We start from the raw sequence: 24,309 nt of genomic DNA, 5'->3' as shown, positions 1-24,309 counted from the left end.
GATCTCATGACCCTGAGATCAAGACCTGAGCAGAGATCAAGAGTTGGATGCTTAACCAACTGAGCCACCCAGGCACCCTGTAACAGTCTGTTTTAAACTGATAACAACTTAATTTGTCTCATATAAAAATTCCATGTTACACCTCAGTGTCTCCCTCCCCTTTATGTTGTTGAGGACACCTATTACCTTTTATTTTATATCAATGTATATATTAGCATAGATTTATAATTACTTTTGTGCCGTTGCTTTTAAATATCTGCACCAAATTTAAAAGTGACTTAAGTACCTATATTATGTTACTGCCAGATTCTCTATTTAAATGTACAGTTATCCTTCCCAGGGAGTTTTGTATTTTTGCTGGTTGGATTTAATGACTTGTGAGATGCTCTGTAGCTCTCTAATTCTGTAATTATGAGGACTTCCAATGAAGCAGATTGTTGAGGGAGGAACGGGAATCTTCTAAATTGGTATCCCACTGCGTGGAATGTTAATAGTCGTTAGAGGAGAATACGATTCTTGCTCCAGTAAGTCAAAGGCATAGTGACTTACTGTCCACGCAGAGGGAAATGGATGAAGAGAAGCAACGTATCCATGTGTGCGAGGTTCAGAAAGAATACAGGAGAGCTGTATGAATCAACAGGGATGCGTTCCAGAAACATAACATGGAGTGAGAGGAGGGACACATGTTTACATTATTAGGTCGTTTTTGTTGAACACATGCACAAAGCATACTTTGTAGTCTTTTTGGAGTATATAAAAAATCAACATGTGAGAATAGCAAATATCTGAAAGGATATACTTCCAGGTCCTAATAGTGGTGATGAGGAGGCTGGTGGGGGGACCAGGAGGGCTTGGAGAAGAGGCGTCAGAGAAGCCGTTTGACTTTCCCTGTAACATTCGATTTTTAAGAGAGAGGATGTGTCCAATTTCTCCTGGAGGAAGTCCTTGGCCCTGAGACTCCTCAGAGGCTTTAATCAGAAATACACAGGAGTTTCTGGATGGTAGAGGTGGCCACCAAACCCTTCCCTGCAGACCAGACCAGAACAGATCAGCTGGCCACCAGGTTGAGAAACGCTGCATAGAAGGTCGTGTAGGTGTATGTGGGTCGTCATCAGTCCTAAAAAAGTAAATTCGTGTGTAGGTGTGGGTGAGGGAAGAGGGAGACCGTTCACTTCCTGCTCAGTTCTGTCCAGGATCTTGGTCCGCGTGGAGCCCAGCCGGCACCTGGCACCACACTGTCCAGGCGCAGCCCTGCCTCTGGCTGTTGTGCCCAAGATCGCGAATCCGAGAAACCACCGAGGAGCCGACACCGATGCAAACACACGAGGGTTTATTTACAAGTTCGAGCTTGGGTCCAAGTATACCCAACACAGCGGAGCAGGGACTTGGACCCCGAGACTAAGAGGCGTAGCAGCTTTATAGGGGCCAGTGGCCCATGGGATACACAGAAAGTTGCACAGTCATGTCGGTCCACACACAGGTGGCCGACTGAATGACATCTTACCTGTAGTATCCATTTGAGCTGGCCTATTACTTTGGTCAGAATCGGCGCGCAGTTTGGTGCCAAAACTGCGGGGTTACATTGTTATGAGCCGATTTCCGATTAGGGTGTGCCCAGCGGCTTGACTAGGGTGGGGCAGCGCATTAAGCAATAAGCAGGTCGTGTGGGGGTCACACAGGAGGTGGCAGGTGCAGCACAAAATGGAGTTAGTCCTACTCTGCTTGTCCAGGGGTAGGGGATTTTTGTTCAATTTCCTGGGTCCCACGCTGGCCCCTCCTTCTGTCCCCAGTCAGGCCTGGCCGCACAGCTTGTGTGCAGCCTTCCAGGCCGGGCCTTTCCTTGCCCTTTCCCCTTGGCCACTTCAGCCCCACCATCCTGCCGTGCTCGGCCAGGGGCGCAGCTCCATTGCACCCCTCCTGGGCCTGCTGCCAGTCTCTTCATCTTCGGGCCGCACAGTATTTGTTTAACCCCTGCTGCTCCCTGGGATTTCTTGTTCTGTTGCCTGGAGTTGTGAGCAGCTCTTGGCGTGGTCATTGGGCCTTTTCACGAGATGCTGTCTTGTGACACCGGTTAGACTTGTTTTGTATTCTTTCCAAAGTGTTTCCGAGGTGCCAACGTGGTGCCTGATACTGATTTTAAGCCGTCTCTTTCTGCAAGGACTTTTTTCATTCACTTGGGGAAGTGGAGGTGTCCTACACAGATCACCTGGGACACCTTGGTTTGACACCTGGAACTGAGACCAGATGAGAGTAGCCAAAGTGTAATTTCTCTACTATGTAAAAGTCCCAGCTGGTCTGTGGTTCCAGGAAGGCAGCTCCATTCTGGGGATCCTCCAGGGACCCAAGTCCCTTCAGTCTTTTAGCTCTGTCATTTTTCTAAAGGTTATCCTCATCAGCAGGGTCAGAGGAGGCTGAGCACCCCAGGTCTTGTCCTTTTCAGCCCCTGGGAAAGGGGTGAGGAAGTGGGAGCTTCACCTCTGCTAACTGCTCAGGCAGGTCTGGGTCATGTGAGCATACCTACCTGCCGGGGAGGTTGCAATTCTAGGAAGCAGAGCATGGGTAGTCGGGGCGAGGGGAGCAGGCCCAGGACAAGTGAGGAAGACTTTGGGCAGAAGGAAGGGCTAAAATGACTGTTCTAGACTGGCTGTATTGGGTGTTTGCAGAGCAGGGACACTTGTGCTGGACTCCAGGAGTGACCATGCCCTGGTCTGCCTAGGACGTAGGGACTCAGCCCTAAACTTGGGCAGGCCCCAGGTGAACTGTGCTAAGCTGCTCACCCTGCCTGGCTCTGGATTTGTGGACTGAGGGGTGGACCTGCCTGGGGTGAGCACATGAGGGCAGCAGTGGGTCCCCGGCCTCTCTCCCTCCCTCTGCTCCAGGTGAGTGCCTGTGACACTGCTCCTCTCTCCTCAGATTCAGTGAGCCTCGCCTATCAGCGGGTCCAGAAAGTAGACTGCACCTCCCTGAGGCCTGTCCTGATTCTGGGGCCTTTACTGGACGTGGTGAAGGAAATGCTGGTGAATGAGGCACCCAGCAAGTTCTGCAGATGCCCCCTCGGTAAGGGGCACCCTCTGTGCCTGTTGGACTATGTCCTCCCATCTCCCAGGGCTGGGCCCATGGTGTCTCAGAGCCCTTCTGACCCAGGTCATGTTAGCAGGTGCCTTCTGTTTCTTTCTCTGGAAGGAAGGACAGCAGGACAGCTCTTCTGCAGTGCTCTTCCCTAGAATGTGCCATGACGGCTCACCATGCCAGGGGGCATCCTCATTCCTGTGTCTGTGCTTTGCAGAGGTGATGAAGGCCTCCCAGCAGGCCATCGAGCGGGGCGTCAAAGACTGCCTGTTTGTCGACTACAAGCGGAGGAGTGGCCATTTCGACGTGACCACAGTGGCTTCCATAAAGGAGATCACAGAAAAGGTACCTGTTGCTTAGACCAAGGATTAGGGTTTGAGCCTTTGGGATTGGACCTCCAGTGCCTCTGGACCTCTGCCCTATGCGTCTGTCTCCTGGGCCTTCTGTGAGCTCGCCTGTGACCTTAGTCCAAGTTAGCCTTTATCGGGGTTTGCCCCCTTTGCTTCTGTGTGGTTCCATTGTCATAAACGGTCCGCCAGTCCCTGTGCATGCGTCACCCCTTTCCCTCTGAGGACTCGGGATCTGATGAGAGCTTTGAACTCTAGGAAAGCCCCCACATGGGGGGTTCTACAACAGGGTCCTGCATCTGCTCAGCGTGTATGCGGAACTTTATGTGGGCCTTATTCTAGGGACAGGGCACCCACCTTTCCACTTTTCAGGGCTCCTGTCTCTGAAAGAGTTAAGAGCGTTTCCATGTGTCTTTAGGCTCTGGAACGTACTGGGGTCCATTTGCCAGGGAGCATGAGAAAAAGTGGGGAAATCTGTAGTGTATTAGAAAAGCTGCTGAGGGTGTACTCCTCGGGCTCGTCCTTCTCAGGGCGCTCATTTCACCTCGAAAGGCTCTGGTTTGCTCCTCCCTGGATGAGGGAGGTGGCTTCTGACAGCTGTGAGTGTGGATCGCCCAGAGGAAGCGGATGCACTCCAGCTAGGTGTGCCCCAGGAAGTTAGAAAGCCAGCCCACGGCCAGGCTCCCACAGTGGAGCTTTCAGGGATCAGGGGCAGCCGCACAGCGTGCCCATGGTCTGTCTATGGCTCACACTCCTGCTGGAGGCTGCGGGGACCCTGGGGCATTTCAGTCACAGCCACACATGGCACAGTCCCCTTCCCTGGGCAGGCCCTGCTGTCTGCACATCTTCATTGGCTCAGTCTGACAGAAGTGAGGCTTCTGAGGCCGGGCTGGGCAGGGCTTGGAGATGTTCCCTGGGTCTGCAGAGGCAGGAAAGGCTGGCTGGGGATGGGCCGTCCAGACCCCGCTCTGCCCTGGCTCTGGCCTTGGCCACCATCAGACTCGACAGCTTGCATGGAGAGGTTCTCTGGAGTAAAGCTCTCCGCGGCTTCCTCCTGCACGGTCTTCACAGTAGACTGGTCCTGCTGCCTCACTCATGGGGAGGGCCTCACGGGCTCGTTTATACGGTGGGGTGGAGCAGCGTGGGAGATAGGTTGGCCCCGTCAGTGGCAGAGACCAGCGGGAGGTGTCCTCAGAAGGACTCCAGTGTTTCTAGGGCCCGGGCCCTGACTCCTCATTCATCATCCCCTTTAGAACCGGCACTGTCTCCTGGACATCGCCCCCCATGCCATCGAGCGGCTGCACCACATGCACATCTACCCCATTGTCATCTTCATCCACTACAAGAGCGCCAAACACATCAAGTAGGTGACGGGCTCCGGGGGAGGGGGGGCTTTGGTGGCGATGGGGCTGCTGGCTCAGACACCGGGGCAGTGGGGTGGGCATGGAAGGATGAGATGGGCAGTAGGTGCAGGAACCCTCCCCATCGCACGCTCATTCAGGTGGTGCTAACCAGGCACAGTCCTGCTCCCCACCACCCTTTGCCCTGTGTGATGCCGCACGTTCCTAAGTAGTGCAGCTTTGTCCGCGTCACTCCCTGTGCATCTTGTCCCCCTTTCTCCTTCTCCTGCCTCTCAGCGGGGGCTCACAAGGACGCAGCAACTAGGTGACCAGCTGGGTCCAGGTCTGCGAGAAGCTGGCTTGGGATGTGATGAGCCTTTACTGTCACGGAGCTCCAGTTTCTGTACTGGTTGGGCCGACAGCTTGTCAAGGCCCCCTCCGCTTTACCTCTCTGTGCTTCCAAGCTTCTGGTACCTGTACCTGGGGGCCAGCTGAGGTGCCTGCCTTCCCCTCTCCTGCCCAGAGCTCCCCATGGGGCCTGCAGGCCATTGCTGTGCTTTATGACAGCAGCGCCTGGGGCCCTGTTGATGGAGGTCCTGTTACTCTGGACAAAGGAAGGAGGAGGGCCTGGGGAGGTGAGACGCTCAGCCTGCTTCTCTGGATGTCTGACAGGGAGCAGAGAGACCCCATCTACCTGAAGGACAAGGTGACTCAGAGGCATTCCAAAGAGCAGTTTGAGACAGCTCAGAAGATCGAACAGGAGTACAGTAGGTACTTCACAGGTAGGTGCGCCTCTGGCCTGGAGGAAGTGCAGGCAGCGGGGAGGGACGCAGGCTAACGGGAGACGGTACTAGCCCACACTTCCCGGATGCCGGCCAGTGCTGCTGCCGCCACTTGCATCACAGCTGTTCTGCTGGCAGGTGCAGGGCAAATAAAATACATCAGGAGTGTTATAGGTTGACAAGTAAAGTTCCCTGCTTTCAGCCTCATGTTATGATCTGGCCCCGTCCCCCAGATTTCTCCCCATCTGTCTCCCGGCACCAGTGCTGTGCAGGAGAGCTCTCAGGGCCCTCTGGTATAGCCATAGAGTTTGGTGAAGAAAAAGCTCCACTCCTAACAGCTTAGGTCTTTGAAAGACAGCAAACCAAAAGAAGCATGGCTCCAATCTGTTGGCTGCCATTGTACTTTGTGGCTTTCAACCTCTGATAAATCAGTTATTTGTAGGGGGGTTAACAACACTGGGGTCAGAGAGGCAGGGACAGTGATTTTAATTCACTGGTAGAGACTGTTAGCATCTAGTTTCCTGTGTCTCAGGCAAAAACAGTTGGTCTCAAAAACCAAGCTTGGAGCTTCTCTGTATGTGTGAGTTTTAATCTCTAATCCATCGTAAGCCAGTATCAGCCAAATATATTAATACTAGAGAAATGAAAAATTAAAAACTTACAAAATATAAGCTTTTGACTTTTTATTAGTTTCAACAGACATAAAATTACTCTTGTCACATTTCCACAGCAGTTTCTAAGCGCCCCCTATTTCTGTCCATACCTTGTGGCAGGCGGTCCGGGCGTGTTCAGTCTCCCGGCCCTGTTCCGTGGGGCACACAGGGAGCCTGGGCTAGTATCTCCAGGACCCATGGTGTTGAAGGCCTGCAGAGCAGGGCTGGGCCATAGCTGGGACATGTCATCTTGCTTGGGAAGCGCTGGCTCCTTAAACTCCTTGTTTTCTGGAGAAGCCGGCTACCATTGGGCCATCACTGCATAACCCCAGACTGCTTTCCGGGGTGCCAGACGCCCCCTTGGAAGACTGGGAAGACCCAGCGCGGGGCGTGCAGTTAATGCGAGTGGTCAGATCCTGATCGTCCCTGTTACAGGGGCTCCAAAACCTGACAAAATTTAACCCCAGCCTTCATGTGAGCCCACGTTGTCAGTATCCTACCGAACAGCTGAGCAGAGGGACAGATAAAAAGCCAAAGTTATTTGCACTTGACTCTTACTTTTCTTCCCCGATTTCTTGCTGATGGAAGAGAGCGAGGAAGGCAGGCCAAGTAGCTCCCATCAGGAAACCTAAACAGGTGTATTTTATTTGCCTGCATCCTGGGGTCAGACTCTGAGCTCAGTGATGTGTGTTTGGGGGCTCTTTTGCAGGGGTCATCCAGGGAGGAGCCCTGTCGAGCATTTGCACTCAAATCTTGGCAATGGTCAATCAAGAACAAAATAAGGTCCTGTGGATTCCAGCCTGCCCGCTGTAGAAGGGTGCCATTGCCATGCCGGGAGTGGCTGCGGCTTGTCTGCCGGCCTAAACGTCTGGCCCAGCTCCTTCTTAGCGATTGAAAGTCCACGTCTATCTGTATATAAACACAGAGGGGAAGGATCCACGCACATGGACTCCAGAAGCACCCCCTCTGTAGCTCGAGGGCCACAGGTGAACGGGATCCGGGCTCAGGCCAGAAGACTGTTCCTCTCACACATGTGCTTTAAGACAAAGCAAAAAAAAAAAAACCACAAAAGACTTTTGATAGAGGGGTTCAACACCACCCTTTCTTTAGCCAGCTCACCAGAGATGCTGCAAAGAGAACCTTTCAGATCACAAGTTTACAAGCCTTTTCTAAGTATTGGTTGTTTATGTTTACTTGAACGGCTCCATGTTGCCGGTGCCCAGCCCTGCCCTCCCCTGTCAACGTCCCGTGTTGCTTTGGTGTTGGGTTTCGTTCCTGCTTTCAGCAAAACAACTCTGGAACCTCGCTGGGGGCCACTCTGCTCTGGGAGGTTCTTGTCAGTGGGACCAGGGCTTCAAGACACTTCCCGCTCCCCGGTGGCACCTCTCCTGGAAGGACACCGTGACGGCAGGGGCTCAGACGTGCTGTGGTAGCAGGACCAGTGCCTTTGTGGGGCGGAGGCACCAGCGGCCGTGTCCTCCCCTCCTGCGCCAGGAAGGCCACTTGGGCGTCTTGCAAGCTTGCAGGCTTTGTCTCCTGCCCTCCGTGTCCTCTCATTTCTTCTCTGTCTGCTATTGTTACGTCCGCCTGCTACCTGGGCCGTCCGGGCTCCCTGAGGTCACCGCCGTGCCGTTGTCCTGGGCAGGGTGTTAACCAAGGGCTGGCACGTGCCACTGGGTCCTCCTTAGCTTCTGTAAATAGTGACCGCTTTTTCAGTGCAATTTTTGCAGGGTAATTCTTAAACTCCATAGACGGGGGCAGGCACACCAGCTCTCTCTGATGGGAAGATGCTCATGTTTCAGACTGGGAACTGCGAGCTCTTAGGGGAAGTGTCATGATGAGTGTCCCCGCTCTCAGAAGCTGGGGATCTAGTCTCGGTGACAGCACTCCTGGCATAAACAGTACCCCACAAGGACGTCTTTGGGGTTTTGTTTTTGGGAATTTTTTTTTTTTTTTTTTTTTTTGCACTTCTGATGCTGGATATCTCTGGCTGAAGATTTGATGTGGTTCCTCCTTAAAACTGTGCGTCCTGTTAATAAATAGGTACTGTACTGGGCTCCGTGTGTCACTGGGGTAGGACCTATATTTTAATACTGTTCCTAACATTTCATTTTACTAGCAAGAAATCTTTGATTTCATTTTATTCTTTGTAATTCTAGACACTAGATTGTAGCGTAGCTGACATTTTTTTTTTTTTAAAGGGATCTATTTTCTTGCACAGGTGTTCACAGAGATGTGTGTCAGTCCTCAGCTCTGCCCTTCATTTCACAGGTACACGCCTTCCTCTAGCTCAGACCACCAACAGACGGTGGGCTGGCTGGGGGCCTGCTCGGCGCCCTCGGGGCTGCGTCTCTGAGCCGCGGCCCGGGCGGGACTGTGATGGTACAGTGTGCACAGGTACTGTTCTGACAGACTGGGATTTTCTGTACTAAAACCTTACTTTGTATCAAAAGTTAAACAGACTTTAGTACAACAAATAAAGGTCAATTTCTGTAACTTGTCATGAAGATACCTGTTTTAAAATTGGCTTCCCGTGTGTTCCCTGCCCCCCCCCCAGCTCTCTCTCATTCCTAAGTGGGAGCCTGCTTTCTATTTATTTATTTATTTATTTATTTATTTATTTACTTACTTACTTACTTATTTATTTTTATTTATTTATTTTTAATTTATTTTTTATTGGTGTTCAATTTACTAACATACAGAATAACCCCCAGTGCCCGTCACCCATTCACTCCCACCCCCCGCCCTCCTCCCCTTCTACCACCCCTAGTTCATTTCCCAGAGTTAGCAGTCTTTACGTTCTGTCTCCCTTTCTGATATTTCCCACACATTTCTTCTCCCTTCCCTTATATATTCCCTTTCACTATTATTTATATTCCCCAAATGAATGAGAACATATAATGTTTGTCCTTCACCGACTGACTTACTTCACTCAGCATAATACCCTCCAGTTCCATCCACGTTGAAGCAAATGGTGGGTATTTGTCATTTCTAATAGCTGAGGAATATTCCATTGTATACATAAACCACATCTTCTTTATCCATTCATCTTTCGTTGGACACCGAGGCTCCTTCCACAGTTTGGCTATCGTGGCCATTGCTGCTATAAACATCGGGGTGCAGGTGTCCCGGCGTTTCATTGCATGTGTATCTTTGGGGTAAATCCCCAACAGTGCAATTGCTGGGTCGTAGGGCAGGTCTATTTTTAACTGTTTGAGGAACCTCCACACAGTTTTCCAGAGTGGGAGCCTGCTTTCCTGCCCTGCAGTGTGTAGCTGGATCGGCTGCCGTGAGAGGTTCTTCCCAGCGCTCGTGATACTCGGGAGCCCCTTCTACCTGCTGCATCAACGCCTCCGACTCCTCCCTTCCCTCCCATGTGTCCGTTCTGTCCCTCCATACACCCAGCAAAGTGTGGATGGTGGTTGCAGCCAGGCAGTTGATCTGTGTTGAGATTCGGATCCTCCCCTCAGGTGCTTATATTCAGGGCTGTGAAGAGCAAAAGGGATTTGAAGGACGCTAGGATCCCCTGATGTTCACAATCAGAGTCCTATCTGCAAGGGGGTGAGGACCAGGTTGGGCCCGCAGCGGGAAGAAGGCCTTGCCTGGCATGGGGGCTGCATTGTGATCCCACCCAGCGTCGCTGGACCATGAAGGCTCTCTGGAATTCCAGGCTGGCAGGAAGCCCAGACTGGCCTCATTAAATGCCCCGAGTTGGGGTCAGGGAAGAGTCCTTCTCCTCCTCTGGTCTCTTTGCCTGGGGTAGGTGGGGGCACAGTGCTAGAGAAAAGCCTCATGCTGCAGCAGTGACTTGGCCAATAGGGGCAGACTTGGGGTTCATGCCTCCTCAGTCCTTTCCTGCTGGGTGGAGGTTCCCTTGTGCACCTGCAGTCTTGGCCTCACCTGTAGCCACAGGACTCACAGGGCCATAGGGGCTGGTGCAGCTGGCTGAGGCCCAGGGCACAACCCTCTTGCCCACGTGCACCCAGCCATTCGGCTGCCCACACTTCCTCGCCAGCCCAGAGCCAGTGCTGACCCGAGAGGGGCAAATGGGGCGGCAGCTACTTGTCTTAGGCATGGGTTCTTTTCACGAGCCCAGTTATGCCAAAACCTTAAAGTTTTGCACATGCAGCTTTATGAGTGACCTTTTCTTCTTTTAGACTTTCACATGTTTTCTATAGGAAACTTGGTTTTCTTTCATAATTAAAAGGAATGGAAAAAAAATGTCTCTTTTAAAAATGGAGGCCAGCTAAGTTGCTAGAATCACAAACTGTTTCTGGAGCTGCCAAGTAGCATTGAGGGAATTCCTGCTTGTTTCCAAGCCATGCTGAAACTGGGACAGGGGAGAGGTGCACAGGAAGATCGGTCTCTGCCCTGAGTTGGCATCTGTCTCATGCAGGCTCAGATCCTTCTGGAAAGGCAGAGGTGACTTTTAGTTCCAGCCGTGAGGCCTTGGACAGATCATGCTCGTGGGCTCAGCACCTGGCCATTGAAGGTAGTGCAGACTAGATAATCTCTAAGGCCCCTTCCCTTGCTGACATCTGGGATAGGGGTGAGGAATGGGACTTCAGCGGAACCCCAGCTCTGGGGAGCCTTTCCAGAGGCTGGAGGAGCCCTTCAACACCTCATGTTTAGGAGTGAAAACCAAAAGGGACTGGAGTAGGAGCCGAGCGCTGGCCCAGAGGCTCAGGCTGGTGCAGAGGAGCTGGTGCAAGGAAGCAGCACTGCTGCCCGCCTTGGATGGACAGGGCAGGGGTCACCTGGGTCAGATACTCAAATATTCACTGTGAGCAAGGACTGGCACAGGTGCTGGGGGCATCGAGGCCACTGCTGTCACACACACCAGGTCCTCAATGTCTGGCAGAAACGTGGTCAGAGGGCTTGGGCTGCTCTTGTCCATTTGCACGCTGACTACAGCATCATCTGGACTCTGCCAGCAAGCCAAGGACGCTTCCCTGGGATGGAGCGCCGGTCTGGAGAGCAGGAAGCTTGTCAGCTCACGTCAAGACAAGCTGAGTGGCAATGAAGAATGTGCACCAGGGTCACTTGATGTTTTCCTCTTGCTGAGCCACACCAAGCCAGAGAGCCTGGTGCTAACAGCCCTTCGCGTCTCCGTCTCAAGTCCCTGCCCCAAAGCAGACTTGTTGCTCATGAAGTCTGGCAGCAGCTCTCCCAGTTTCCTGGGGATTTTCACCATTTCTTTCTTTGGTTCTCCTCTCTCTCTTTGGCTGTCCTGCATCCTGTGCCACTTGTGAGGGGAAATTCTCAATCCCTGTTGGGAATGCTTTCTCCCCAGGAGGATGACTTACTTGGTTTACCTTCTCCCAACACTGTCTTCGAGAAAAGTTCTGCATTAAGAAAAAAGGAGCCGTCCATATGCCCCACAGTTTACAGATTGGTACACCTGGGTGGTTGGGAGGCGGGGGTGGGGGTGGGGGTCGCGTTGATGCCAGAAGCCCAGATGACAAGGCCTGCATCGACACCCGCCGTTGGGTGTGTCCCTCTTCCTGGGGCTTCGGTTATTTGTGTGTTGGATGCTGGCCTGGGTCCAGCATTTCTGACCTCCATTCTGTCCTTCCACTGTGCCTTCATGGAGGTTTACTCAACGTCACCCTTCAGTGCCCTCTGATGAATTCTCATCTTTGGTATCATGTCTTTAATTTCCAAGAACTCTTTATTCTCTGAATGTCCATCTTTGTGTCATTCTGTATTTGTCTCCTGGGTGTGATGTTTTAACTGAAGATTTTTTTTTTCCTTTGTCCTTTCATATACATCTAATTTCTCCACCCCCACCCCCAATTTGTCCTGATCTCAGTCTTGCACATCAGAGGATTGGGCCTCAGGTGTCTCTGATTCCCTGGAGGAGTCCTTTGGGCCCCGACCAGGAGGGTTGGCCTGGCAGCAGGTGTGCAGCCGTTGTTGGGGAAAGGCTGGCACTGTGCAGTCAGCATTCAATATGGCAGCAGCACAAGGCCGTTTACTCCTGTTTTCAGTGGGGGACCAATCCTCTGCTCTGTCCAGAAATCCTCTCTCACACTCTCCAGGGAGAAAACTTCCTGACTTCTGACAACATGAGTGAGATGCAGGAGCCCTGCAGCTTCCAGTCTAGAAACAGGTCTCTCTCTGGCCTTCCTGAATTCCTCATTTAAGCCATTCTCTCCACCTCAAGTTCTAGAAGGCGCAATGCCACAGTTCCTTGCTTTCCAGGATTCCTTGCTTTCTCATGTTTCAGGATTTGGCAGGCACAGGTCGGGTACATAACTTGGCACTGGTCTGTCTCCTTTTCATCTTTTTTTTTAAGATTATTTGAGAGAGAGAGTGTGTGTGTGTGTGTGTGTGTGTGTGAGAGAGAGAGAGAGAGAGAGAATGATCAGGGTAGAGGGGCAGGGGGAGAGGGAGAAGCAGGTTCCCTGCTGAGCAGGGAGCCTGAGGTGGGGCTCCACCCCAGGGCGCCAGGATCATGACCTGAGCCGAAGGCAGATGCTTAACCAACTGAGCCACCCAGGTGCCTTCCTTTCATCTTCTAAAATGATTTTGCCATGGCTGTTTCTCTGGTCTTCCCATGTTTCCGGAATTATGTCTTTTTAAAAGAAATCCTTTTCCTATATTTACTTTGCTTTAGTGAGGTTTTAATAAACAAAATTAAGTGTATGTATAATTCTAGTTTGTTTTTTTTAATCCCAGAAGTAAGGCTTACACCCTTTCGTGTTCCTTTAGTTTTTACTCTCACTGGGCTCTTGGAAGGACCTAAAACACATACTCGTTTCCTTCAACGGCAGTGCCCTCTGCCAGTTGGTGGGTGGGGAGTCAGGCCTCTACCAGAGAGGCAGGGCCAATAGGAGCCAATACGAGGAGGCGTGTGTAACAACAGAAATCTCTTTCAAGTAGTGGGCGCCTGTGAGTGTGAGTGATGGCTAGCAGGCACGGAGGGTCACGGGCAGGTGGGGCTCTCCGGGCACCGACTGACAAAGGAAGAGTGAGCGAGTGGAACTCCATAGGAGAACTGCAGCAGCTGTCTACACATACAGTCCCCGCCCCCCCCCCCCCTTTCCAGGGAGGTTTCAGCTTTCCCAGCCTTTCCAGGCTTCTGCTTCTAAGGTCTGAATGCATTAGCTCACCCACATTGTCCAGGACACTCCCTTGCTCTTAATGTCAGCTGATTAGGGGCTTTAATGCAAATGGAAAACGCCTTCACAGTTAGTGTTGAAATAATGGGCCTGTGGCCTAGCCACGTTGTCCCATCAAAAAAAAGAAAGCATCACTGGGGCATTTGCCAATTATTTACTTAACCAGTTTCCCACAAACGGGCATTTGGATTAAGTTTGTTGTTGTCTATAGACTTTTTTAATATATATATATATATAGACTTATTTATCTTCTGTGTGGAGTTTGTGCTTCACAGATAAAAACACCAAGGCTTTAAGGGTTACAGCAAATTCCCTAAGCCCTTTTCTCATGCCGTATTACCTTTGGGATAAAAGCAGACTTGTTCCTATTTTGGAGTTGCTCTCTTTAGCTCCGCACAGATGCTACTTGCTCTGGGGACGTTAACCATCTCAGCTACTTTACACCCGCCTGAGTCCATGGCAGATGGACAGAGATTCTGAGAACTAAGTGACTGTGAAGAGAGAAGGGGGACCTAGTAGGGCCCCCAGGGCCCACCTGCAGACAAGAGGGCTCTGCAGCACATGGTGGCACATGGATGGTGTCTAGCACACATCCAAGAATACATAACAATAAAAAACAGAACCAGGTGGACCTCTGAGTTCAGCAACAATGCATGCTGGTGTGTGTTCTTTGTGCAAATAAGAAGAATGATAACTCTAAAACTGCACGGCATTTTGCTGGAAATGACAGTCTCTTTTTTGACAAACAGCTTATTTTTTAAGATTATCTGCTAATACTTTGAAGGTATTGTATGCTTTGGCATTTGACAAGTTGACATTTCTCTTGAAGTGCAGTAACTTGTTTTTACATTTTCGTGTTTGAAATATATTACTTTCGATAACATTTTATAATCTCTAAATAATTCCCTTTGTTCTTAGACATCAGCGTCTTTTTTTAAATTAATTAATGGCATTCTGAATAATCTATTTGTACATGTTACAGGGTCCAGACTAAGCAAGTGATTGCCTAGGAGACTGCAGCTTGAGGTCATCTTCATATGTGGGGAAAACAATTATTTAAAACCAAAAATCTCAGAGTTGAATCTGAAAGGTGTGTGTCTGTGTACATATCGTGGAAGATCAGAAAGCAGGTTCCTTATTTCAGGTCAAAGCCCAGGTAATTGACCCTTAAGAAAGCAGGGAAGGAGCCGATCGAAAATGCCTACAAATGCAAAAGAACATGGAGGGAAGCCTAGCAGAAGAACTTCTCTGGGTCTTTTGTAGGCTGCTGACTTGTTTGCCCAACAAAGAGTCCAAGGAGGAGGGCCCAGGTGTCAGTGGACAGCAGTATGTTGGCCTCCGTGCCAAAGCAGTGCTTTGTCCTGACTGGAGTCCATCCTTCAATCCTGTAACAGCAGGCTGGATGGTTGGATTCCCTGTGCTGTGTTGTAGATGGATTCTGTGATGTCCTTGATGACGGTGGTACCCACAGGAGGTCGGGGGTTACTGCTTACCATCTAGCTACTCAGCCAACAAAAGTGGGTGCAGCAATCACAAGAAGGGAGCCTGGGAGGACAGACTGCTGCGATCAAAGTTGTGTCAATATGCACTCCTGTCCCTGGGACACTATGGCATCGTTGGATCCACAGACGACATAATTGTTCTAAGAGGTGCTGATCATGTTCTAAGAGGTCGAAGGCCTGTGAGGTTTCTGTCCCTAAACAGGAACTGACTGAGTCGTTGATCTGATCACTTACAGCTCTGCTCCAAATACCTACTGGGTCATTGCGGGGCCCTGGGTGGGATCCTTGTATTGGCTGTCACGACGGGGTCATTCACGTCCCCAGGGTAGGGGCTAGCTGAGGAAGTTAAGACACGGCTGAACGTGCCCATAAAACAGCAGCCAGCACTGTCGGGGGGATCCGAGGCCAGCGTTGGGAGCATAGCCCCCAAGTGGCAGTGGACATTCAGCCATTCCTGCTGTGGTCCAAGGGGTAAAGAAGGCCCCTCAGTCGGCTGGCTCAGTTACCCCACAGGGCTCAACTCTCACCGAAACATTTTCTGATGTCCCCACAGCAGCCAGTTGGTGAGAAAGCACACACACCATCATGTGCTGGGTCCACAGCCCTAGAAAGGACACCAGGAACTGCAGCCACAGCGCTCAGGCTTGTTACTACATTAGCTGGCAGGTTCACACAAGTGGGCTGTGACGGTGAAGACGTCCTCCAGGGTACACCCCGTGCCCTCAGGCTACTTGGGATAGTCAGAGATGACATCTCATCGATGGGGGGGGGAGGGAGTGCAGGGATGAAAAACCAGAGACCCCCCAGTGTGGGAGGTGCAGGTCCTGGTTCCCTTGTGAGCCGGCCCGCCTGGGGGAAAAGCTCGGACTCTTTGCTGTGGTTTCGCCACTGCAGGCCTCAGATGACCCCCCAGGACCAGGGGGACATGTGAAAGTCTGTGGCAGAAAACAACCCATCAGTGACAAGGTGGGGTGGGCGAATGAAGGACTTCAGCAGGCGGGGCTGAAAGTGACTCCTCGGCTTAGAAGATCTCTCTCTGGAAGGATTTGGTGATCAGAGCTTCCTGGAGTTTGGTTTGGTTTTTTTTCCTCTTCAAAAGTAGAAAAGACATAAAAATGTATACTTTTAATACACAAGAGGTCTCATCTCAGGTTCATTCTACCCCTCATCCCAGAAAGAGGACTCACTTTCATCAGTCTGTCCCTGTGGCATTCTGGTAGAGATTCCAGCTAAATCAGATGTGAGTCACCCCCTGCCCCCCAGACTCTTTCTCACTCAGAAGCAGCACAGAGTACTCTGTTCCGCCTTTTCCCACGTAACCCAAAGTCCTGGTGGGGCCCTTGGCCTTATACTGCACACGCTACTGCACCAGCAGACGGGCTGTGACCATTAGGACAGAAACAGGGAGCCATCAGGCCTTGAGGCAGGAAACTAGAAGCCCATGGGAGGGGGGCACAAGGGTCGCGTGCCATCAAGTGGAGCCTGTTTCCCTGACACAGGGCGCCTGCTAAGATGCCACACGGCCCCTCAGGAAAGGCCAGAGATGGGGATAGACGTTCGGGGAGAGGGGCTGGGGTGTAAAGTTTCCTGAGGCTGTGCGGGCTACCAGCATTCCCTGTTTTTCTTAGGCAGTTGAGGCCAGGGAATGCGGTTCAAGAAGAAGAAAGGTTTAGAGACGTTTTACATCGAGCCAGACTGGAAGTCCCGCCGTGTTCCCACACTTTCGGGTTGGGTGCCAGGAGAAGGCACAGCCCCTGTTTGGGGTTTAATACAGGTAATTTCTCTGCAGGTACGAACCCTGGGTCCCCTGGGGTGATGGGGGGAGGTTTTCTGCTAGAATTCAACAGGTAAGTGCACCTGCCTTGCCCCACCTCCGCCATCCTTGTAGGATATTCTGAGCCTAAGGTGTCGGCCAGGACCTGGAGACGTGAAGGGACACCAAGTGTTATTCTCGGGTCCTGGGAGGTGAGGGAGCGTGGGACGCTGTCCAGGGAGGGAAACGGTGGCACCCTTTCTGCTGGGCACCAGCAGAGGTTGGTGGCCCTCTTTCAATGCCACTGTGCTGTGGGGGTGACAGTGCTGTTTCTAGGATGTGGTGCCCGTCATGGCCTAACATAACCTGAAAGAGAGGGCTGGTCATGTGCCCAGGGTGCCACAATGGGGATGGGCCCTCATACTGCAGGACACCTACTCTGTGCCATATCGTTTACTAGGCGACTGTCATATGCTCTGGACTCTGTACACAATTTTTTCAAATGTTGTGTCATTTGAACACAACAGGACATTGTTTTTGTTTACTAAGCCAGATATGCAAAACTTAAAATTGCATACTTGGAAGCATTTACTTTTTGTTGTTCAGAATATTACATTCTAGGTGAAAAATCAAAGCATCTTTTTCTCCCAAATATTAACATAGGCGCACGGCGAGAAACCGCCAATGATACATGGCAGGAGCATGAATTGAAATGTTAGATTCCATGGTCTTTGACATGGTGAGAGGTCCAACTCTTCCCACCTGAACTGTGACCACACTTAGCATCAGTAACCACTGTGGAAATAAATGAGGGCCACTCAGATGACAAGAAGCAAGGGCTACTCCCAGCTAGCCATAGGAAGGGAGTTGGCCCCCATGGCCCACCTTTGGCAGAGACTCAAAGGCAGGCAGGGTCGTGGGAGAGCAGTGTAGGGAAGAAGAAAGGCTTCAGGTGTGCACTGATTAGTCTGATGGCCCGAGAAGCTAGAGGCAGACTAACTAGCAGTGGGGCGTCCTGCATGATTGGTTAGGGGTGCGTATTTGGCTTTCTGTGGTTGGTTCTACTAAGCTAGACGCTGGGGCAAAAATTATGAAAGCTGGCAGGTATGGATGGATCAAATCTTGGCTATTTGGGGCCAACTGTTAGGGGGGTGGTTTGGCTTCCTGGACTGGTGGCGACAGACTGTGGATCCAAGTCCTATTTTTATAAATGGCCTGGCAGTTGTCCAATTGGTATACTCCATCTCACAACGAAATCACCAGCTATTACGATGAGATGCAATGTGAAGTGAGGACATAGCATCACCTGTGAGGCATTCGCGCCAAAAATGTTTCACCTGGATCTCATCAAGCCACAAAATTCAGCTACTGGCTTATAGGAAATTTAGGGAATGAAGAAACAGGCAAATCTACGAGGAGTAGTCTGCAAGATAATCACCTGGTCTCTTCAATGCTAGGTCTACAAAAGTGGGGGGGGGGCAGTAGATGTATGGAAGGGACCATTTTAAAAGAAAAATGTCTTAAGAGACATAAAACCAACTATAAGGAAAAAAGTTGTAGGAGACACTTGAACAATAGAGATCTGAATATGGATTCAGAATGCAATTGTACCAGGGAATGGGTCTGGATGTTAGGGTGCAAGGGGAATATGTCGTGGCATTGCCAACCTCAACTCTTCAGGAATACAAGTGTCTCGTGTAATTTCCTTCGAAATGGGTTAGCAAGATCAAGGTGATGCAGCAGGACAAAATGTTGTCGGTCTAGACCTGGGTGGTGAACCGTGGGTTTTCATCACAGAAAAGCAGACTTCTCTGTGGACTTCTTAACACTAATGCTTAGAAAAAGGGTATTTTGATTGACCCTCGGTTCCCCTTGCTTCCTCTAAATAACCACTGTTACAGTTTGTGTCTATACAAGCAAGCAACAGACTTGTAAATTCTTTCTTAACGTTTTTACCTAAAATAAAATCATAACCTAGCTGCTTGATTCCCCCCTCACCCCCCCACACACATACACCAATACCGTGGGGATTCTTTCCATATCAAAACATGTGAACCTGCCTCATTCTTTTTATGACTGCAGTGAGAATATTTATTGGATGAATGAATCATCACTTATTAAATATACCCTTTTAAAAGTCATTTTTCTGCTGTTAAAAGCATTATCTAATTCTACTCTCAAAGAAAGAGTGCAGGAGGCATGAAAGGAAACAGGTTTGTTGCTTACCCGAAGACACATAGCCAAGTAAGAGAGAGAGCAGGCCAGGCTTTGAAGCCACGTCCATGTTTCTAGAGCCCTACACACCAAGCTCGTCAAACCAGTGCTTCTTCCAGTATCCTCCTTTGGGACTGGTTTGTCTTTGGCCTCTCAGAGACTGATCTCTGGTCACATGGTCTATAATCTTGGGGCATTCGATCAAGAGCCAAAATACCTCAACTGATTTGTATCTAACAATGGGTGAGTCACTTTAAATCCTTGTCTCTGATTTTTAGGATCCTTTTTTATAAGGGCAAGGGGCTGCTACTTCCTCATAACTAATAAGATAATGTCCTCGAAGGATGAGGAACAGGCAGGGACCACTGCCCGGAAAGCCGCACATCTCTGTCACTACCATCAATAGAAAACATTTCCCACACGGTGCACTGTTAATCCAAGTTCCTGGGAGCACGTCTGGTAGAGTCAGCTGTCCGTACCCTAGCTGTAAGGGAGCCCAAGAAAGCAAATGTGGGTTTTTAGCTTGGGGAGGCAGGACCTCCTAACGTGAGGGGTTTCCCAAATGGAGGGAGGCTCTTCAAAAGGTGCTGGGCGGCTTCAAGTGACAAATGTACATCGTGAATCTAAGTATCTTATGATAGACGTGGTACAGTCATTTCATAAGCCTATTTTTGAAGAACATTTAATGGCATGGGGAAATGCTCAAAATAAGGTCTATGAAAAGATACACAAAACCATACATCGAGGACGGTCTCATTATTTTTAAAAGGAAGGGGCAAAAGCTTTTCAATACAGGTGCCCGTTGGGGATCCTCTGAGAAGCAGGTGCCAACATGGGATTAGACATACAAGAGGTTTATTGGGGAAAACGCCTGTGAAGGATAAATGCGGGGGGGAGCTGGGCGTCCAGAGAAGCCCAGCTGGGGGCAGGTAGGGCTGACTCCTGTGGGGGAGAGAGGGAAGGGAGGGCAGAGAGGAAGAGCCTCAAACTGCAGTGCAATTCTGAGAAAATCTTGCCTGGGCCAAATCTCGACTCTTCCTGAGGAGAAGCTGCATTTGGAAGGTGCTAGAAGAGCCTTGCGTTCGGCACGACTACCTCTGTTGTGCTCGTCACTGCCAGGGTGTAGCCTCGGGGCTGGGGCTTGCAGGGACAGTAGCCGAAAGCGGTCCTTCTGGGGGAGCTGTGCCCCCAGAGGGTTCTCCTGAGGATTGGGTGGCCCATCCTCGTTAATGAAATGAGGGGTCGCTTTCGAGCTGGGTGCTCTGCACACAAGAGGTATTGGCAAACAGTGGTTATTAAAACTGCCCAAGTAACTTGTTTGCTGCCCTGTGGAATCCCTTCTTGCTGGGAAGCGCCGCGCAGGTACACAGTGCATGTAAAGTGCAAATATATGGGCCATGCGTGACAGTGTAAGCAAGGTTCGAGTGGCTCTGGGGCCACAGCCCTGTGCAGTCCCCCTTGCATGGGCACGTGGGAGCCCCCGAAGAGGGAACCTATATCCCCCTTTAAAGCAGCTGCTTCGGTGCTTCCCATCATAACTTTGTCACCCAACTGTGCTGCTCTTTTCCTCCACTTGCCAACTTTTTAAAATTTGGTCTGTAACATGGTTTCCCTGAAATTTTGCCTTAAAAGAGGAGGAGAAGGAGGCCAAAAACACTAGGGCTGGTTTTTTTTCCTGCCGTTCTACAGTTTTGAGTTCTAAGTTTGGGTGCTTTAGAAAAATAAGGGTCGGTCATCCCGAAAGCCAGCCCATTTATGTGGAGGACTTCATTTTTATGATTCTGATTTTAATTAACTCACACTTTAAACCCTCATACCTGCCAAGGGTTTCTTCTTCTATTGAGCATTTTCTGCCGTCCCTAAATTTAGGTTCTGTGGATTATAAAGGTCCGTAAGTAACTCAGGGACCCTTTAGAATAAGCCAGATCCCAAAATGTCTGTACTTTGAGAAAATCGGAGATTACCTGGTCCCAGCTTATCAGTTATGAAATCAGGACACTGAGACTTGCCCAAGCCCTCAGACACCTTTAGGGGCTTCTGCTGCCCCAGACGCATGGTCTCCCTGCCTCCTTGACATTACTGTGACTGCAGGGTCAGCTGGGTCAGCCTGTGGGCCTTCGGAGGCCAGGTGTAGCCTCCCATCCCTTGTCAACACTTCTATCCCAAGACAGGAAGAAGTGTGAGAGAGGTGGTAAGAGTGGGCGCGTCTCTGGTCTCTAGGCGTCCAATGAGAGATGCTCAGCTAGTTGTACAGCTCAACCGTGGACAGCTGAGGTGGTGAGGAGCTGTGGTGTCCTGAGGAAGCAGGAATAGCAACAGTAGTGGTAACAGCGTCATGGCCCTCACTATGTGCCAGCCTTCCCTAAGTGCTTCGTGTGTATTAAAACTTGCAACACTATTTGGTAGGTACTAGTGTCCCGATTTACAGATGGGGAAACTGAGACACCAGGAGTTGAGAAACTTGGCCTAAGGCCACACAGCTAACCAGGGTCTGTGCTCTCAACTCCTTTCTGAGAATGCCTGCCAGGCAACCAAGAAGGAGTCCATCCCCATCCCAGACTTGGGTGACGGGGCCAGGCCTGGGAGGAGGACAAGTAGCCACAGAAGATGGTGGGTGCGCGGATCCAACCAGGCACGTAGCTTTGCTGAGGGGAATGGGAGCCAGAGGAAAGGGTGACCCACACAAGATGTGGAGCCCATCCTCAAACTCAGCCGGGCCTGGTGGCCACCATGGTCACTGAGGTCATGCTTAGCTGGAGGATGTCCTTAGGGCAGGAGCACCTGCCTTTCTAGCCTCCTATACCCTCCCAAGAGGGCATGTGAGCCCTGGGGACAGTCTCTGTGCTGACTCGTTTATGCCCCAGCTGGAGGCTTGAGGCAGCCAGCCTTGCCATTGTCCACTTCAACGTAGCGGCGAGGCTGGCATCAGCCACGGGGGCAGGACCAGTCAGGGGTGTGGGACCCCTTACTATACCATGACCCTACTGACTCCTACTTGTGGCCCAATCTGCAGATACAGGGAGGCATCTGTTCAGTTAGGACAAGGACACCAGTACTTAAGATGTCATCTCATGGGAGGTTCCTCAGTTTTGGGAACTTGCCAAACGTGGTGCCTTCTTCCTCCCGCCCCCTCGGCTCCCCATACCCTACAGGCAGGATTGGGGGGCCGTCTGTTTCCACAGTGGACACTGTTGACTGTAAGAGATTCCCTTTAAGGAATCACTTTCAAGAAAATGTTTTTAGACTTCACCTAGAAGGGACCTGCTAGAAATAAAGACCTGTAGGTGTTGCCTGGGGGACTAGATGTAGTTTTCAAATGTGTTCCCAGCCAAGCTGCAGTTTTCAAGGATCCTGCTACCTCTGTGGGTAGGCGGGAGCCAGGCTCTTCGCTTGCGGGAGGATCTCCTGAGAAGCCCCCCTTAAGCTGCGTCCACGTGAGCTGAATGGGCAACCTTGCCTCATGGGGGTAAACGTTCTCGAACACAACTCCCAGCTCCCGGGGAGGGGTAGTTCAGTGTGCATTCCTCTGGGGAGGCAGTTTCCCTTGGAATAGTGCTTAGCCTTAGCCCCGGCAGCTGAGGGCCACCGCATAGAAACGGCATCCAGGGAGGCGTTGTCATGGCGAGGAATCTGGTTGGCCTCTGAGAGAATCCTGAGGGACAAAGTGGTTGAGCATCTGCGGAATCACAGCACCAGCTTGCGACACTAGTGGGGATCTGAACCATCAAGAACACCATCCTATTTGTGGGCAAGAGCGTGTCTCACCGTTCAGGGTCAGAGGCCAACAGCAACACTGTATAGAAGCAGTAGAAGCAATGGCAGCAAAATGCTACGGCTGGTTCCCGTTGCTGCTTGCCCCAGGAGGCCAGAGCAACAGGCTGGGCAACCTCCAGGGAGTCTGGGGCAGCCTAAGGAGTCCCCAGGACAGATCCTGGGCTGGCCTATTAATCTAGAAGGCAGAAAATCAGGAGTAGGTCTACATGAAAATACCACACTACGTGCTGTCACCTTGACCCCTGGAGTAGGCCAAGTGCTCACACAGAGGGAAGAGACAGGCGGCCAGATCCCTGAGCATTGCACACTTCAGCCACATGGCAGACCCTGAGGATGAATCCAAAGACCTTTAAGAGGCACGTGATGCCTCGCTTCCAATATCTGAAGGACTATCAGAACCGGGCCTGTGGACAGAACTTCCCAGAGGGCGGTTGTGGCTCAGTCTGAGGAAGAGCTTTCTGGCCGCTGCACCTGTTTCAGGGTGTGATGAGTCCCTGAGATGCCAGGCCTAGGATGGCCGATTAATGCCTACTTGTTCAAAACGACAACTAAAACACTTCTTAATGAAACGACTTCTTAAGTCTCTGTGACACTCCTTGGAACGAGGAGCAGCAGCACGAGAGGCTGTCGGTGCCATCCCACCCAAGGCTGCCTTCCCGAGAGACTCAGAGTGACAGCTGCTTTCCTGGCTTCCTTAGAAAGCCTGACTATGCTACTTGTTTGTAGCTCATGGGAATGCTAACTCACTTAGGGCAGGTGTCTTGAGTAAGCCATTGGAATTTTCTTCTTGTATATAGCGTTAAGGTAGTCTCTGAGTATAGAAATCTCTCCAAAGTGCCAGAGTGTTTTCTTTTTCTCAAGCCAAGAGAGTCAGCATTAAAAGGTTACCGCCTCTAAATCACTGTGACCTTGTCAGAGTCACCCAAGTTCTTTTTTTTTTTTTTTTTTTTTTTTTTTTTTTTTTTTTTTTTTCACCCAAGTTCTTTGAGTTTCAGTTTTCCCATCTGGAAAGATAGGGTGTGGGGCAAAGGATCATGGAAGATCCCCCTAGGAGAGCAGTCAGCCTCTTGACCATGTGGAGTCTGGGGAGGAGACCATGGCCTAGCTAATGCAGGTTGTCCACTCTTTGGATAGGGAAGCTGGCACTTGATGCGATGGAAGCGATGCCTCTTGGCCTGGACTAGGATGGGTTGAGCCGGGACCATAAGGAAAGTTGGTCAGAGTTTGTCTGGGTCTCAAAGTGTGATTTAACCAAGCAGAAGAGGGCCTGACTGGGATTGCTGACTAGGGCTGGGCCTTCCTTCGGTGTCCCCTGTCCTTGGCTCCCAAGCATTAGGGCAGGGCCGGCACTCCACTGCCTTGCTTCCAATGCCTTTCTGCAGTAGAGCCAAGCCTTTCCGCCCTACTGGCTAATTTTCTCCTAAGGGTGGGCTGAACAGATCTGATTGTGACTCCTATACTTTCCGACTTAGACAACATTTTATAAAACTAAAACACTTCCCTGCCTAGGTTATACTGACCAGCAAAAAATTAGTTCTGAACCCATGATACATTTGGAGTCAGACATATTCCTTTGAACTCATAGCTTCAATTTTTAATTCTTTTCAACACTGGAGTTTGAAATCACAGAGATAGTATTTGCTTATTGTGGGCATTCTGATAACACAGAAGAATATAGTGTGAAGAAGGAAGGTCCCCCTTTGTTTCCAGAAACTTTTAGCACATTCCTTTCCCCCTGTGGTTGTGTAAGG

At 50.7% G+C, this 24,309-nt stretch overlaps 1 protein-coding gene and 1 long non-coding RNA gene across 7 annotated transcripts in view; one reads left to right on the top strand and one right to left on the bottom strand.

The window, feature by feature from the left end:
• The window catches only part of DLG5 (discs large MAGUK scaffold protein 5), a 119,174-nt gene extending 110,487 nt beyond the window's left edge, over positions 1–8,687 (top strand). For all 6 annotated transcript variants that reach the window (XM_025435477.3, XM_049109069.1, XM_025435478.3 and 3 more), the window contains 5 exons: positions 2,914–3,057; positions 3,287–3,414; positions 4,670–4,779; positions 5,429–5,538; positions 6,901–8,687. In XM_025435477.3, coding sequence (XP_025291262.1) covers positions 2,914–3,057; positions 3,287–3,414; positions 4,670–4,779; positions 5,429–5,538; positions 6,901–7,004 — 596 coding nt within the window. In that variant the 3' untranslated portion in view covers positions 7,005–8,687. The remainder of the gene's footprint in view (positions 1–2,913; positions 3,058–3,286; positions 3,415–4,669; positions 4,780–5,428; positions 5,539–6,900) is intronic.
• On the bottom strand, positions 8,439–23,498 carry LOC125754959 (uncharacterized). The gene is made up of 2 exons (XR_007410167.1): positions 18,797–23,498; positions 8,439–15,907 (listed from the first exon to the last, which is right to left on the bottom strand). It is a non-coding gene; the product is annotated as an uncharacterized LOC125754959 (long non-coding RNA).
• Positions 23,499–24,309: the final 811 nt, after the last annotated feature.

The sequence above is a fragment of the Canis lupus genome, chromosome 4 (genome assembly GCF_003254725.2).
Source record: "Canis lupus dingo isolate Sandy chromosome 4, ASM325472v2, whole genome shotgun sequence".
Classification (NCBI taxonomy): Eukaryota; Metazoa; Chordata; class Mammalia; order Carnivora; family Canidae; genus Canis; species Canis lupus.
The sequence above is the reverse complement of the archived record's forward strand: the minus strand, read 5'-3'. Positions and strand labels throughout refer to the sequence as shown.